General features: G+C 36.8%; 1 protein-coding gene across 2 annotated transcripts in view; it reads left to right on the top strand.

Moving 5' to 3' along the window:
* Positions 1-13,036, top strand: part of POT1 (protection of telomeres 1) — a 51,606-nt gene extending 38,570 nt beyond the window's left edge. For both annotated transcript variants that reach the window (XM_026669045.2, XM_087969391.1), the window contains exons 16-19: positions 112-206; positions 3,875-3,966; positions 5,319-5,424; positions 12,790-13,036. In XM_026669045.2, coding sequence (XP_026524830.2) covers positions 112-206; positions 3,875-3,966; positions 5,319-5,424; positions 12,790-12,899 — 403 coding nt within the window. In that variant the 3' untranslated portion in view covers positions 12,900-13,036. The remainder of the gene's footprint in view (positions 1-111; positions 207-3,874; positions 3,967-5,318; positions 5,425-12,789) is intronic.
* The last annotated feature ends 1,832 nt before the right edge of the window (positions 13,037-14,868 follow it).

The following is a 14,868-nucleotide window of genomic DNA, read 5'->3' as shown; positions in this document are numbered from 1 at the left end:
AACTGTATTTAAAGCAGTGGGAACTTTCCTATCAATAAGGATGATGTTGAGACCAGCTGAATCTATATGATTTATGATTATTTTTAATTGATATTTTGTTCCAAATGCTAGGTGCAAGCACTGTTCCAAACCTAAGGCATTGGAAAGTCTGGGTTCTCTTGCTTCAAAGCAAAATCCATCTTGGGAACACACTTGTATAGCACAAGGTTATGTGATATTCTTCTGATATTCAATAATATTGGACTTTCAGCGGTTTATGGGTAATTTAAAGTTGTCAAATTATTTCAGCAGGGAAGGAGATGCCTAAATCTGTCTTGCTTATAAGGTGAATTGTATGATAGATACCATAAGGTGGTTAAATTGTACAGCATATATACAGTAGAACATCCGCAGGGGTTAAAAAGGGAGACAATATATTTAGCTAAATTTAAAAATATGCTACAAATAAATCACTTTGTGTAAAAGACAGGAAATACAACATGCAAGAGTTTATATTCTTATATTTATTCTGGTATTATTTAAATAAGGCATATAGACCAAAAATAAATAGGAAATAGATATAACCCAAAGCAGAGTTAGTAATTTGCAAATAATTACATCATTCCATCAAAATCAGTGAATAGCTCTCAGGCTAAATCTTTATACCACAAGCTTTTGGCATTACATTCCAATGAACAATATACTTGCTAGACTTTAAATATTTATCATCATATGTCACACTTTCTACTCTAGAAAGTTTTTTCTTGATTATATTGATGATGGAAACATTTTAAATCCCAAAGAATGGAAACACGGATGCAGAAATGACTGCACAAAATACTCACCTTTCCAGATACCTTAACAAATGTAAGCTTCAACCAACAAAATAACCCTTGCCTCATTATGTATTTGTTTTGTCACTTGCAGGCATTTTGCAAGGAATGATTTGCATTTGTTAGCTATCATTTGTAATTTTTGCATAGACAATTAAGAGTAAAATTACAAATATCAGCAAAGATGTGTAAGAAAGGCTTTAAATGCATTCATTTATTGGCTGAGTAATGTGAGAAATTTATTTTTCCCTAGAGGTTGGAATTTTTTTGCTCTTTTTGTTCAGGGGTGGCATTCTACTGGTTCGGACCAATTCAGGCGAACCGGTAGTAAAAAGATGCTACCTTTTGGCCAAACCATTTTTTCTTTTTTTTCTTTTTTCCCTCCCAACAATCAGCTGTTCCAATAATCAGGTGTGCCGGGATCCCCCTTACTATCTTACTGCTTCACTCCTGGGGCCCAGGAGACAAAAAAACGGGGAGGGGGAGTGCTGCAAAAAAAGAAACCACACCCATGCAATCATGTTATGTCTCACCTGTACAAACGAGGTGAGAAGTCCAAATTTCCAACTAGATACAAACAAGCAAGCAAGTCCAGTAATTATGGAGTTAACTCCTTTGAGCCGATAAAGTTCTTGGCAGTCTCACACACACTGTCTGCCAAGTCCGACCAGATAAGAGGAATACAAATCATACAAGCTGTCACCATACACATGATACTCCGAAGCTTCTCTCCATAAGTAACACGTTGTCCCGAACAAGTTCTCAGAGCGAACACACCCACTTTTATTCCCTGTGGGGCGTGTCAGTCCCTCATCTCAGTCTCTGATTCGTCCCTTCTTTCTGCGTTGCAGCTTGAACTTTTGCCTGCGCCGCTGCCTCGCATCAAGCCAGCATTCCTCTGCTGGATTCTCAGTCAGAGACTCTGATATGCCCTCCTCCTTTTCCTGATTAGCCTCAGGTCTTCCCTCCCGGTTATCTGCCGACACCTGAGGCACAATCAGGGAGGAAGGCATTGCCGAAGAGGAAGGTCCTGGGGAGGAAGGCATTTCCAAAACCTCCTCTTCCCCACTGTCCGAGTCTTCGTCCTCTAATAAAGCAGGCTCAAACCTCAGAGCCACAACACAATCACGTGGCCACATGCACCTAGCCGTTCCCATCCAGCCACGCCCACAGAACCGGTAGTAAAAATATTTGCATCCCAACCCCTACTTTTGTTCCACGGTTAACAATTAGACTGCCATGGCTGACCCACAACTGACGTTCAGCACTGAACACTTTATTATTCCACTGCTAGTTGCAACAAATTAGAAAATGTTGGAGTGTGTGACTTTTTTTTTTTTTTTCCAAAATCAAGGGTGCAATAACTTTGAGGAACAGGAGGAAGAACCAGAATTAAGACAGTGGTCAGATAAGAGAACTATGAATCCAAAGCAAGAGTGTCTTTTGAGAAATCGTCTCAGACTTGATTTTTCTCTAGTTCTTTTAAACATAAGGGCAAGAAGGGGAGAGGACATTCAGATTTTCAACATTCTGTTGCTGCAATATTATAATGAAGTAGTATTACCCTTCATAACTTTTTGTTTCCTCAAAAGGGATTGATAGGAGGAGGAAGGCCTCCGAGATATTATCTACACCTATTCCTGTCTATAAAGTCATGCCAAAATGGTCAGAAATCATTCCTTTCAGAAGTGGATTTAGGCTGGATTTATACACAATTCAAAAAGAGAACGCAAATCAACTCTCATTTCCCATTGTTAATTTTGAACCCAAAAGAAAACATTATACAAAAAAAAAAAAAAAGACTTTGCCACTTTCAGTGACAGGATCATGTCCCCAGATGGCTTCTTGCGGCCCTCCGAAAAGTTGAGAGACTGAACCAAGAGTCTCAGCTCTTCAAATGTTGCTTATTTGGATATATAAGGCTTAATGTTGGCTCAGCCAAAAGTGTAATGAGAAAGTACTCTGTAAACCGCAGTTTATTGGGCAGCATTGCTGTAACAGAAATTTCCTTGAAATATATACCCAATCTACTCTTTAGATCAGTAAGGAAAGTCATGAGAAACATAAACAAATGATAGATGTTCCAAAATTAATATAGTAAAACAACCTTCCCTATACTGGGCTCCCGTATGTTTGATTTCAATTCCTGTAGTCCATCATTGGATTAAAATTCAGTACATCTGGAGAACAATGATAAGAAAAGCTGTCCTAAAGCAAGCATTATTTTTTAAAAAAACAGCCTATCTACTGATGATCACTTAAGATACTTTTCTCTGACTTCCTTCACTCCAAAATGTTTTAAATTCAACTGCAATCTATTTCACTGAATCCTGCATTAAGCATTGGTTATACAAAATAAATAAATAACCTTGTTTAGTTAAAGCTACCAGGGTTGAGAAACACTGTCCCGATTAGGAATAATTCTGGGTAATTAAAATAATTGTACCACAATGGAAACAAGGTTGAATATGGGCTGTTGGTCTGACCTCCGAGCTTGGCAATTTGGTTGCAGACATTTCGTCACCATTCAAGGAGACATCGTCAATGCACTTTGACGATGTCTTCTTGAATGGTGACGAAAAGAGCTCAGAGTTCAGACCAACAGCCCAACTACCAACCTGAGCTATTTATGTTCAGATACATTCAAGGTTAAATATACCCAAATGAAGCTACTGAAGTGTTTCTTTAACCTTACCTTGTAAACTGTCTTCTAATAACTAAATGATTTTGAATACCTTTCACTGAGGTATTGATCATGTTTGGTTAAGGGGTTGCAAATGAATGAGTCAACTCTGTTTCTGTGGCTTGCAGAAATACTCAGCTCAAGTATGCTAGGTTGTATTCTAGACACTTAGTATATGTGTGTGTGTGTCCACAAGAGCATTACAGCTGGTATCTCCTTCTTCAGCTTATCTATAATTTCAACCAATCGCCCTTGACTTCATGAGACATTTTTTAAAAATAATTTAATTTATATTTTATTACTAAATGCTACTCTTATTAAGCTCTTCTTGCCTTGAGTCATTTTTAAATAAAGTTTTTTTTTGTCTGCTTCTGCTTAGAGTTAGGAATTGTACCTCTTGAGTATGTCTTTGTGATGAAGTTTACATTGGATGATGGAACAGGAACATTGGATGTATATCTCCTAGACAATGTAAGACAGTCTCTTGACTTAATTAGATTAAATCTAAACTTATATTTGATCAAAGCTATTTTTGTAACAACGTGAAGTTGGCAAGGACTATGTAATAATTAAAAAGAACGTGCTCATTTCTATGTACAGTTGGTTGAAAAATAAGCATATCCAAAAGTGCCTTTGTAAATAGAGAAAGAAAGATACCTGCACTGGATTTGATTTCAACTTGTTTACTTATTTTCCAATCCTCCTGGAACATCCTTCAGGTTTTTGTTTTTGTTTTCTATTTCAAATGTTTCCTTCATTCACTGGGACACTTTTGTAAATAAACAATTTATTTAATAGAAAGGTTTTAGAATAGAATAGAATATTTTATTGACCAAGCATGATTAGACACACAAGGAATTTGGTGCAAAAGCTCTCAGTATACATAGACAACAAGATCATATAATCAGCGAACATACAAGCATCATATATACAAACAGCAAGGTAATATCATAGGATACCAATAGGAAAAGGTAGTAGAAAAGATGAGAAGGATAATACTGTGTTATTGTATTAGCTATATTGTATTAGCTATATGGCTCTAGGGGGCGGTGCTCATTTCCGTTACAAAGCCAAAGAGCTAGCGCTGTCCGAAGATGTCTCCGTGGTCATGTGGCAGGCATGACTAAACGCCGAAGGCACACGGAACGCTGTTACCTTCCCACCAAAGTGATCCCTATTTTTCTACTTGCATTTTTACATGTTTTTGAACTGCTAGGCTGGCAGAAGCTGAGACAAGTAACAGGAGCTCATTCCGTTACATGGCGCTAGGGTTTCAAACCACTGAACTGCCGACCTTTCTGATCGGCAAGCTCAACGTCTTAGCCACTGAACCACCGTGTTCCTCTTATTACCTGTATAGCCATGAGTAAATATCCTTAACGTAAGACAATACTGTGGTAATTAGGTATTCAGCACAATAATATCATAAGGGAAAAAAACTACCTTTGTGTCTAGTTGTTTTGGGATGCAATGCTTTCTAACAGTGTCCTGATGGGAAAAGCTGAAACAGTTTGTGTCCAGGATATGAGGTGCCAGTGGATATTTTCTCAGCCCTCTTCCTGACCTGTGCAGTAAACAGGTCCTCAGTGGAAGGCAGGCTGGTTGCAATTGTTTTTTTTTCTGCAGGCCTACCTATTCTTTCAATTCTGTACCTGTTCTGTTTGATTGGTGTACCAAACAGGACGAAACAAAATAAAAAGCTTGTATTAAAACATAACATTAATTTGTATTTTCTGACTTTCAGCTCTTATTCCAAAATGAAAGCCTTGGAAGAAAAACAGGCTGTTTAATGTCAACATTTTTATTTTTATTCTTTCTTCCAGAAAACATTCTTCCGAATGCCAGCTTCTAAAGTCTTAATCAATAATATATTTCAAGAGAATATGAAGACCATTATGAGTAGACTTTGCCCTGCAAACAGAACCCTAGGTAAGGAATTTATATTGATGAAACTGTGCAGATATTCTTCCATTATGCACGTTTTATTATTTACATGTCTGTTATATTTGTCTGTTACATCTGTCTTTATACTGCAATTTGTCCTAACCCTAAGGACAGGAAAAGAAATCAATTTACATATTTTCTAACTGCATAATAAATCCCTTTGGTTAGGTTCTGTAAAGACAGCCATTTATATTAGATTCTTCCAATGTTAAACATTTCATTAAAGATAATTCACCTGTAGGCTCATACCTAATGATTAGATTATTGCAGTTAGTTGCCATGAGAATATAATTGAGATCTTTCTGATTAACAACATCCTAAAATGGGTTCTGTTACCAATGTAGGCTTTTTGTCAGAATGAAGTATGAATGGCTTCTAGATATCTAGACTTGTTAACAGAACAGATAATCAGAATTGGAAGGGACCTTGTAGGTCATCTAGTCCAACCCCCCTGCCCAAGCGGGAGACCCTACACCCTTTCTGACAAATGGCAGTCCAATCTCTTCTTGAAAGTCTCAAGTGATGGTGCTCCCACAACTTCCGAGGGCAAGCTGTTCCATTGGTTGATTGTTCTCACTGTCAGAAAGTTTCTCCTGATTTCCAGGTTAAATCTCTCCATGTTCAGTTTCCATCCATTATTCCTTGTCTGGCCTACAGGCGCTTTAGAAAATAGATTGACCCCTTCCTTCCTGTGGCAGCCCCTCAAATATTGGAAGACTGCTATCATGTCTCCCGTGGTCCTTCTCTTCACTAGACTAGCCAAGCCCAGTTCCTGCAACCGTTCATTGTATGTTTTAGCCTCCAGCCCCCTAATCATCCTGGTTGCTCTTCTCTGTACTTTTTCTAGAGTCTCAACATCTTTTTTGTAATGTTTTGAACAGAACTGGATGCAGTACACTAGGTGTGGTCTTACTAAGGCTTTATAGAGTGGTATTAGTACCTCCCTTGATCTTGACTGTATCCCTCTGTTAATACAATTTAGGATTGCATTAGCTTTTTTGGCAGCTGCTGCACACTACCGGCTCATCTTTAGCTGGTTGTCCATTAAGACTCCCAAGATCCCTCTCACAGTTACTGCTATTGGGCCTGGTTTCACCCAGTCTATATGTGTACTTTTGGTTTTTCTTGCCTAAGTGTAGGACTTTACTTTTCTCTACACTGAATTTCATTTTGTTAGATATGGCCCAGTGTTCTACTCTGTCAAGATCCATCTGGATCTTGAGCCTATCTTCTTGGGTGTTAGCTATTCCTGCCAGCTTAGTATCATCTGCAAATTTGATAAGTTCCCCTTCTGTTCCCTCATCTAAGTCGTTAATGAAGATACTGAATTGCCAAAGAGGAATGAAAACTATCGGTTGAGGGAGAAAAGAAGGGAGGTATTGAACTATCTCCCATTGTATCTGTTTATCCTTTTTAATATAGCAGAGTTGACACACTCAATTAAGCAGTACCATTTATCAGGATCTCGGAAGCGTGCTTTCTCTGTAGCAGTGCCCTCGGGAAGGAGGTTTCTCCTAACATCTAAATAATCCCCACTCTGCTGTTTTAAAGGGTCCTGAAGATCTAATTCCTTGCCTAGGCTGTTAGTAAGGATTCCTTTTAAATTAGGTTGTTTTCTTTTGTTTCTGCCTGGTTTATTATTCTGCTATGTCTACCTTTTTTAGTTTCTGCTTGTGTTTAAATCATTTGTAAATAAAAGTCCGGAAGCATATACATTTAATCATTATCATCCTCCTCTTCACAAAATCTCTGGTAAAGACCTCCAGATAAAAGTAGGATGACTAGCAAAAGAAATCAAAGATAGTACCAATAATAATAGTCTTGGTGCAATCCCAAAACATACGGAGCACCACTTGAACACCATCAATCAATTGCAAAAGGCAGCTTTACTTGGAACAGCTTACATCCTAAGGCATTACCCTTCAATATTATTAAACAACAACACCTGCCTATCCCATGTTATTGGGAAGGACTCAATAGCTGGACAAAAGGGCCAAATCCATTTTGAAGGTCTGGTTGATTATGTGACCATTAATCATTCTAGTTGCAGGAGAAGAAATAGCCAAAAAATAGTGAAGTTCTGATGAGATGTTTGGAATGGAGAAACATAGAGTGAATAGAGAAAAATGTGGTTTATGAAATAAGAAAGCAGGGGGAAACTAGAATAAAAGAAACCAGTACCATATACCTTGGAATCATATTCTTAGATATTATTTCTGAGCAAGGAAAATAACAGCAGTAATGGCTAGAATTCTCTAGAGTAACAGAAGCACAAAGGCAAAGAACAGATTTTTGCCTTTGATAAGAAGAGCAAGGAGACAGTGAAATCTTTTTTTCTGCTCCTAACTTCTGAACAATGAGAACATAAACTCTTAATATGAAAGCAATCCTTCAGGTATTCCAGCAAAAATCTCTAGCCAAGATGCTGAATTGCATCTAAAAAGTAATTGCAAGCTTTGAACCCAATATATATAAAATATATATATTTTGAACCCAATATATATGTCTGTGATATATAGATGTATATATCATATCTATATCTATCTATCTATCTATATCTATCTATCTATCTATCTAAATCTATCTATCTATCTATCTATCTATCTATCTATCTATCTATCTATCTATCTATATTATATGGATCTTTGTTTTCGTTTCCCCACGTAAAATTGGAATTCCAATTTTACGCGGGAGAAACCCGAATAACCAAAGATCCACATACAAATACCGCAAAACCTCAGAAAACAAATACATATATAAATATGCAGGCACTACCTATCAAACAATTGGAATGAATAAAATAAGAGAGAAAATGTTAGTTGAAAAGGGTCATTCTTGGTATTCTGGCAATGTTTTGACTTGAATAAGAGAAGCTATTACAGCATGTCACAAAACTGCTGCTATCAAGTATAACAAAGGGAAAGCCGATTAACATATTTTGGAATCCTATTTAAGTACTAACATGAAAGCCAGCATAGAGAGCTGCCAACTTCCTGTTTCTGTGGGTAGAAAGATGCAATATAAATGTGATTACTTCCAAGGTAATTTTCAAAAACATAAGTAGGATGTTGACCATCTTGCCAATTTTTTCACCAACCAAGGTCAGAAACCAGTTGGCATGAACTTAAACAATTAGATGCATCCATTATAGTCTAGAAATAAATCACAATTCACCCAGTGACCTTTGATGGAGAAATGCACGTCAGAAATATGTCGGTGATTTGTCTTGAGAAGTGCATTTACTGAAAAGTTCTGCCTGAAATATTTTGCTTTTTTTTTTTAAACAAATTTTATTAATTTTAAAGACAAACAAATCATCATTAACCATTACATACTTGAACCTTTTTCCATTATAAATTTTACAAGTCAAATAAAACCTTATTTTATACAATATAATTCTATTTTAAACCATTTCCATATGAGCATACAAATACCTCTTATCCAGTTTCTCTTTACTTCTCTTTACTCTTATTCAATTTCACTATTATTATTTCATCTATTTCTTTCTGACTTGGTTACCATTATTCTCATTCTATATTTCTGCAAGGTTTTATTAATTCTCCCAGAAACATAAACACACAACACACAAACATATAAAAATCTTTTTAGGAAAGTAACGGCCCCAGGTACCTCTCTCTACATGGACTTCAATTATATTCATGCTCATCTTACATGTCATTACCTATTTTATTTACCATTCTATGTCTTCTATATTAGCTTCTCCACACATTTCACTTTTCTTAAATCTATCTTATTTAATCCATCTTAATTTGAGTCATTATATTTGTATCTTTTGTCCATTTTATCCCTTTGTCTCATTCCTTATAATAAAAAAAAAGAATTTCTCCTGAAATCACTAATCAGAGTATGATGCCTTTCTATCTTCCCCCTAAATTAATTAGATTAACATTTAAAATAACACCTAATACCCAATCTGATTCTGCTTGGTACATTCTATCTACTAATTTTTATTTTTATTTTATAAAAGAAAAATAATAAATCCAAAATGATTAAATACATAGTTAAATAATAGATCTAAATATTGAATCTTATAACATTCCCATTGCCTTTTCCAAAGACAAATGCTACAATAATAATTTTATAATAACATCAATACGATAGTCATATTAAACTCTTTAATTAAAACTCAATATTCTAAACATTCCCTTTAATATTTTATTAAATTTTAAAATCAATCATTAATAAACATTTCAACATTTTAATCTCTTATTAACTCTTAAACCATTCTAATTTTCTATTTCTAATACAAATGCTACAATACCATCTTACGTACCTTGCAAAATCTTTTTTAAAGAAATTGTACTTTACCCTTTGTCCCTAAAAAGATTCCTCTTTTCCCATCTGATTTCAAAACTTTGTGGCTTTTCTCCACCTTTTCCCTTTCTTTCTTCTCCCACCAGACCTTTCTACCCCCTTCTCCTAGCCTCTGCCTTACTGGCTTCCCTTCTCTGTTGTGTTCCTTTTTTCTTTTGTTTACTATCATTATATTGATTTTGCACCTTATTTTTCTCTTTCTTGAGTGTTTTTTTAAATCTTAAGTCCTTCATTTTCCTTCCTTTCTTTCTTCCTTCTTTCTTAGTTAAATTTTGAAATACATTAAAGATGGCTTCTTCTTCTGCTGCTGCTGCTGCCTCCATCTGTTGTAGTGTTTGTTGATAGGTAGCAAGCGCCATTTCTAAAAACAGGAAGGCTTCTTTCACACCATCTTTGCCATCTTTTTTGTTTGCTCATATTCTTTTCTCAGTTCCTCAACAGAAAAAGCCATTATAAATCTTTTCTTTTCTTTTTTTCCCCCTCTTTCTTCTTGCAACAACCAAGATATTTCAAAAATAGAACAATCCCAAAGTCATCAATCAATCCAAGCCAAGACAAAGTTCTCACTTTCTCTTCCTGGGGTAGTATCAATCAAAAAAAGAAAGTCCAAATCTGTATCTTAAAGCCTTATTGCAATACATTTCAGTCTTCAAATCCTTAAGGCATCTCCTCCAACAAAATCTTAACATATAAATATATTTTTGTCCTCTCCCTTCCCACTTATCACATAAAGCCAGTTTTTACCTGAAAAAGACAGGTTTCTCAGTATCCACTTGTTGATTCCGTAGGGAAGGAGAGTAAACTTTCCTTTCAGCACCTCAAAATTGCCGCTTATTTTCTCTTCTGGAAAGTATCATTCAAAAAGCCATAATTACCAGGAATTATGTTAAATATGTCTTAGAGTCCTGGGTCAACCAAGAAAAACTTTCACTTTCAAAGGCTTTCTCCTCTTCCTCCTGCGCATTCTTACCCAGCTGCCGGCTTCTTTGTGGCGGCCATTACGGACCGCCGCTGCACTGTCTTGGGAAAAGGGGGTTCTGCCGGCCGGGGAGGGGTCTGCAACACCCCAAACCCCTCTCCGGATCCCCTGTCTTCAGCCGCCCCTGCAGGGCAGCCTTAGCTCCAAACCCGTCCGGATCGGAGCACCAAAACGGCTAGCGCAGCAGGGATCGCGCAGTGTCGCGAATCCCTGCCGCTTGCGAAGCCGACAAACCGGAAGTCAAATATTTTGCTATTTAGTAAGCTTTCTTTGACAGGAAATCAAGACTTAATTTTTCTCTTCGTTGCAGCAAAATATTTGCAAAAGCTATATTTTTATGTTGGGTATTTTGTTTTGAGTGTATCCAGTTCTTCCATTCAATTGGATCTGATCCTTGGAGACTGCTTGTACAAGTTCCTGCAGGTTTTTTGGCAAGGATTTTCAGAAGTGGAAAAACCTTCCTAGGGCCGAGAGACAGTGATTGGCCCATGGTCACCCAATTGACTTTGTACCTAAGGCTATAGTACCTACAGTCAAGCTCACAGTCTTCAGGTTTCTAGCCTGATGGTGCCTTAACCACTACACCAAGCTGGATGTCAAACTTTCTTAATGCTATTCAAGATCATCCTGCAAAAAAAACAAACCCTATTCACTTGGATGCTAAGAATGCAACGGGTACATGATTGGAAGAACTGAAGGACCGGATGAAGGATAGGTCATCATGAAGAAAATCTATGTGCTTGTGAAGCGCCTAACAAAAATGTGTGGGCAGATCAAGCAACTGATCAAGAAACAATTGCCTTAAAAGATACACAATATTTTTGAGACAGTAATTGTCACTCTGTTCTTGGAAAAAACAATAGAGTCCTTCTTTTCCACCATCATCACTACCCCAAAAGTATTATTAGGGCAATTTAGGGATTTTTTTTCTTTGAAGTCCATGTTCACAGTTATTTGAGATCTATCCTTTAAATTTGTCATTTCATTACTTAAAATGTAAATATATGAGATCATTTATGATCCCAGTTCACTATCAAACCATGGACCTATAGTCTGGAAAGGACCGTTAGAGATGACAATGAGATGTTGATGGCAGACCGATAGGCTTAATTCCATGAAACTAATTAGTGAAAAGAGCTGCTATACTTGAAACTAGATGAAAACATGGCAGATTATGCCTAATTGGATAGAAAAGGCCTTTGGGATGGCAAAACATATGCTTTGATTTCCAGTAATGTTGATGAATCTTGAAGAGTGAATAGTGAAAAGTATAACTTTGTAAGAGAAGTTCTATACTGCATTGGAGAAAAGAAGTATTCGCAATAGTAGAGTCCTATTCTTTTTTATACGACACTTCCATTATGTTCAGTGTAAGAACTACATTGTATTGTGAGATGTTAACCATGTCAGACAAAATCACACGTAAATGATTTGCTGTCCCTTCAAACAAAGTCACAGATGGTGTAGTTTTCTTTCCTAATCTTTATAAATGCTTTTTTCCCCCATAAGCCTCACAAAAAGATTTATAAACCCAAATACAATCTCTGCATTTGCCAGCAGCATTAGTCTTGCTTGCTGCAGAAGTAGTTTATGTTGCTCACTATGTATTTTGTGTTTCTGAATTAAAGATGTGTGATGCTTTCGAGGAAGAGGATAGAGTATTAAGGGCAAAAGCTAGCTTCTGCGTAACTTTGTGTTGTATCGACAAATTATCTCTGTAAGTGCAAGGACTACAATTGAATTCATGACATGTAACAGAATTCTAAGAAATAGATTTTCCTCTTTAGAAATACAAATACCTGATACAATCACAGCTGCCTCTTGAGATATATGAATTTTATGCTGAGGGTTTTTTTGGCTAATTATTTTTTACATTTATTTCACAAAGTGATACTCCAATGAAGCAGTTTGAACATTAAATTAATGTTTCCAGCCCTGTAGAAGCTATTTTGAAATAGGTTATACTGATAAAGTACAGTACACACACACACACACAAAAAAAAATCCCTCTCATTTCATTTGCCTTTCATGTATAGATGACTTCCCATGGCTTGAATGCTTCGTCAAATCTTACTATGTCCAAGATGGAACAGAAAAAAGGCTTTGCTATCGAATTTTTGATACTACAGTTGCTGAAGATATCTGAGATCTAACTGCTGAGAAGATTCAAAGGTTATAATTTTAAACCTTAATTTGAATAAATAAGTTGCATTGTTTTTTTAATAATGTACTTTTCTACCATATACATAAATAAAGAACTTACCTGAGAGTATGGTATTTAAATGGGATGTGTTCTATTTTTCTCTACGGAAAACCCATCCCTGTTCCTTGAAATTTCTTTGCATTTTTTTCAGGATAACTTAATGAACATTAAGTTACTGTACTACTGCATCCAAATTCTTTATAACCATGCCAAATGCCGCTAAGAAAGGAAACATCCTGAACCTTTACAACCCTTTAAACTAAGTTCTTTCTTGTGTGAGATGTAAGCACAACTGATCTATAGATAGTGCTCAATGATGCTGATTGGGACTGGAAGCTCCATTATTAAGCAGTCATGGTCACAAGTTGAAAAAATGTGTGACCACTGCACTTAGCAATGGCAATTTAGGCAGTCTCAGTTGCCATTGTAAAGTGAGGACATCACAAGTCATTAGCAATAGCAACAGCACTTAGACTTCTATACCGTTTCATAAGAGCTTTACAGCCCTCTCTAAAGCAGTTTACAGAGTCAGCATATTGCCCCTAACAATCTGGGTCCTCATTTTATCAATCTTGGAAGGATGGAAGGCTGAGTCAACCTTGAACCAGTTAGGTTCGAATTGCTGGCAGTGGGCAGAATTAGTCTGCAATACTGCATTCTAACCACTGCGCCACCACAGCTGATGAAAGGGAAAACCTCACATAACTGTGACTTGCAACTTTCTGCCAGGTTCCCCATTGACTTGGCTTGTCAGAAGCCAGCAGGGAAGGTCACAAATCACCATCATATAACTGTAGGGTCACTGTAATAACAGTAAGTATAAAGTACCAGTCATGATTACCACAACTACCCTGTTTCTCCAACAATACGGCCTCCCCCAATAGGAAGTCCCAGCATGTTTTATAGGCATGAAATGAAATTAAGCCCCTCCTCCCAAATTAAGGCCTATATTAAAACATGCGAAATGGGGGGGGGGGATGGTGGGGGGGCTTGCCGTTAGGAAGTACTTTTGTTGCACACCCGGATATGGTGTTGCCTGCGTTGACCCCAATATGAAGTGCCCCACCAACGCTGAGGTCAACATCCAAGCCATCGCTGCCTGCCCGCCCGAAGATGCAAGGGGGGGGGAATTAAGTCACCCCCGAAAAGACGGCCTAGCCATTTTTACGGGGCTCAAAAAAAAATAAGACCCGGCCTTATTATATGAGAAACACGGTATCATTCAGTGCCACAGTAAGTTTGAATGGTCATTAAACCAGGGCCACCTATATTTGATTCGTAAGCTATTCTGAGCTTAGCTTAACTGCTGTCATGTCAGAGGACTTTGATGTAAGAAGGGCAAGAACTAGGAAGTACAAATTTAAGTTCATTAAAGCAAAGGATAGTTAAAAGAGAGGTACAACTTTTGTATTCAAGGGTTCTGCATCAGTACCAGCAACTTACATGGTTTTCATATAATGTAATTATTTCAATGCAGTAACTCCATTTACAATTTAGTTTGGGTGTTTAAAATACAGTTAGCTTTATATTTTATTATTCCAAAACAATGAAGCCATTTCTTTTATGCAGAAAGAAAGAAAAAGGAGCTAATACTATAATGCCCACTTCACTAGAATGTTCCTGATTGTGCATATAAAACACATGCATTAAAGTAATAGTATTTGAATCAAAGATGCGATACAGGGATACATTAGGGGATGATTAAGTTACGAAAAAAAATGTAATACCAAATCCTTTCATTAAGTGATGCATGTGGTTGCGTTTTAATGCATTTCCTAAGAGATTGCATTTAATCTAAGCAGCTAAATTTGGTCTTGGGTTACATTCCTGCTAATCCACTTTCCTCTTTTGTATTAATCTGGTTTAGTTACTACTTTAAGATATTAAGATTTTTTCAGTTTGATCCTGAAAA

The sequence above is a fragment of the Notechis scutatus genome, chromosome 6 (assembly GCF_049901735.1).
Source record: "Notechis scutatus isolate UNSWTSFEM ecotype Mainland chromosome 6, rNotScu1.2, whole genome shotgun sequence".
Taxonomy (NCBI): domain Eukaryota; kingdom Metazoa; phylum Chordata; class Lepidosauria; order Squamata; family Elapidae; genus Notechis; species Notechis scutatus.
The sequence above is the reverse complement of the archived record's forward strand: the minus strand, read 5'-3'. Positions and strand labels throughout refer to the sequence as shown.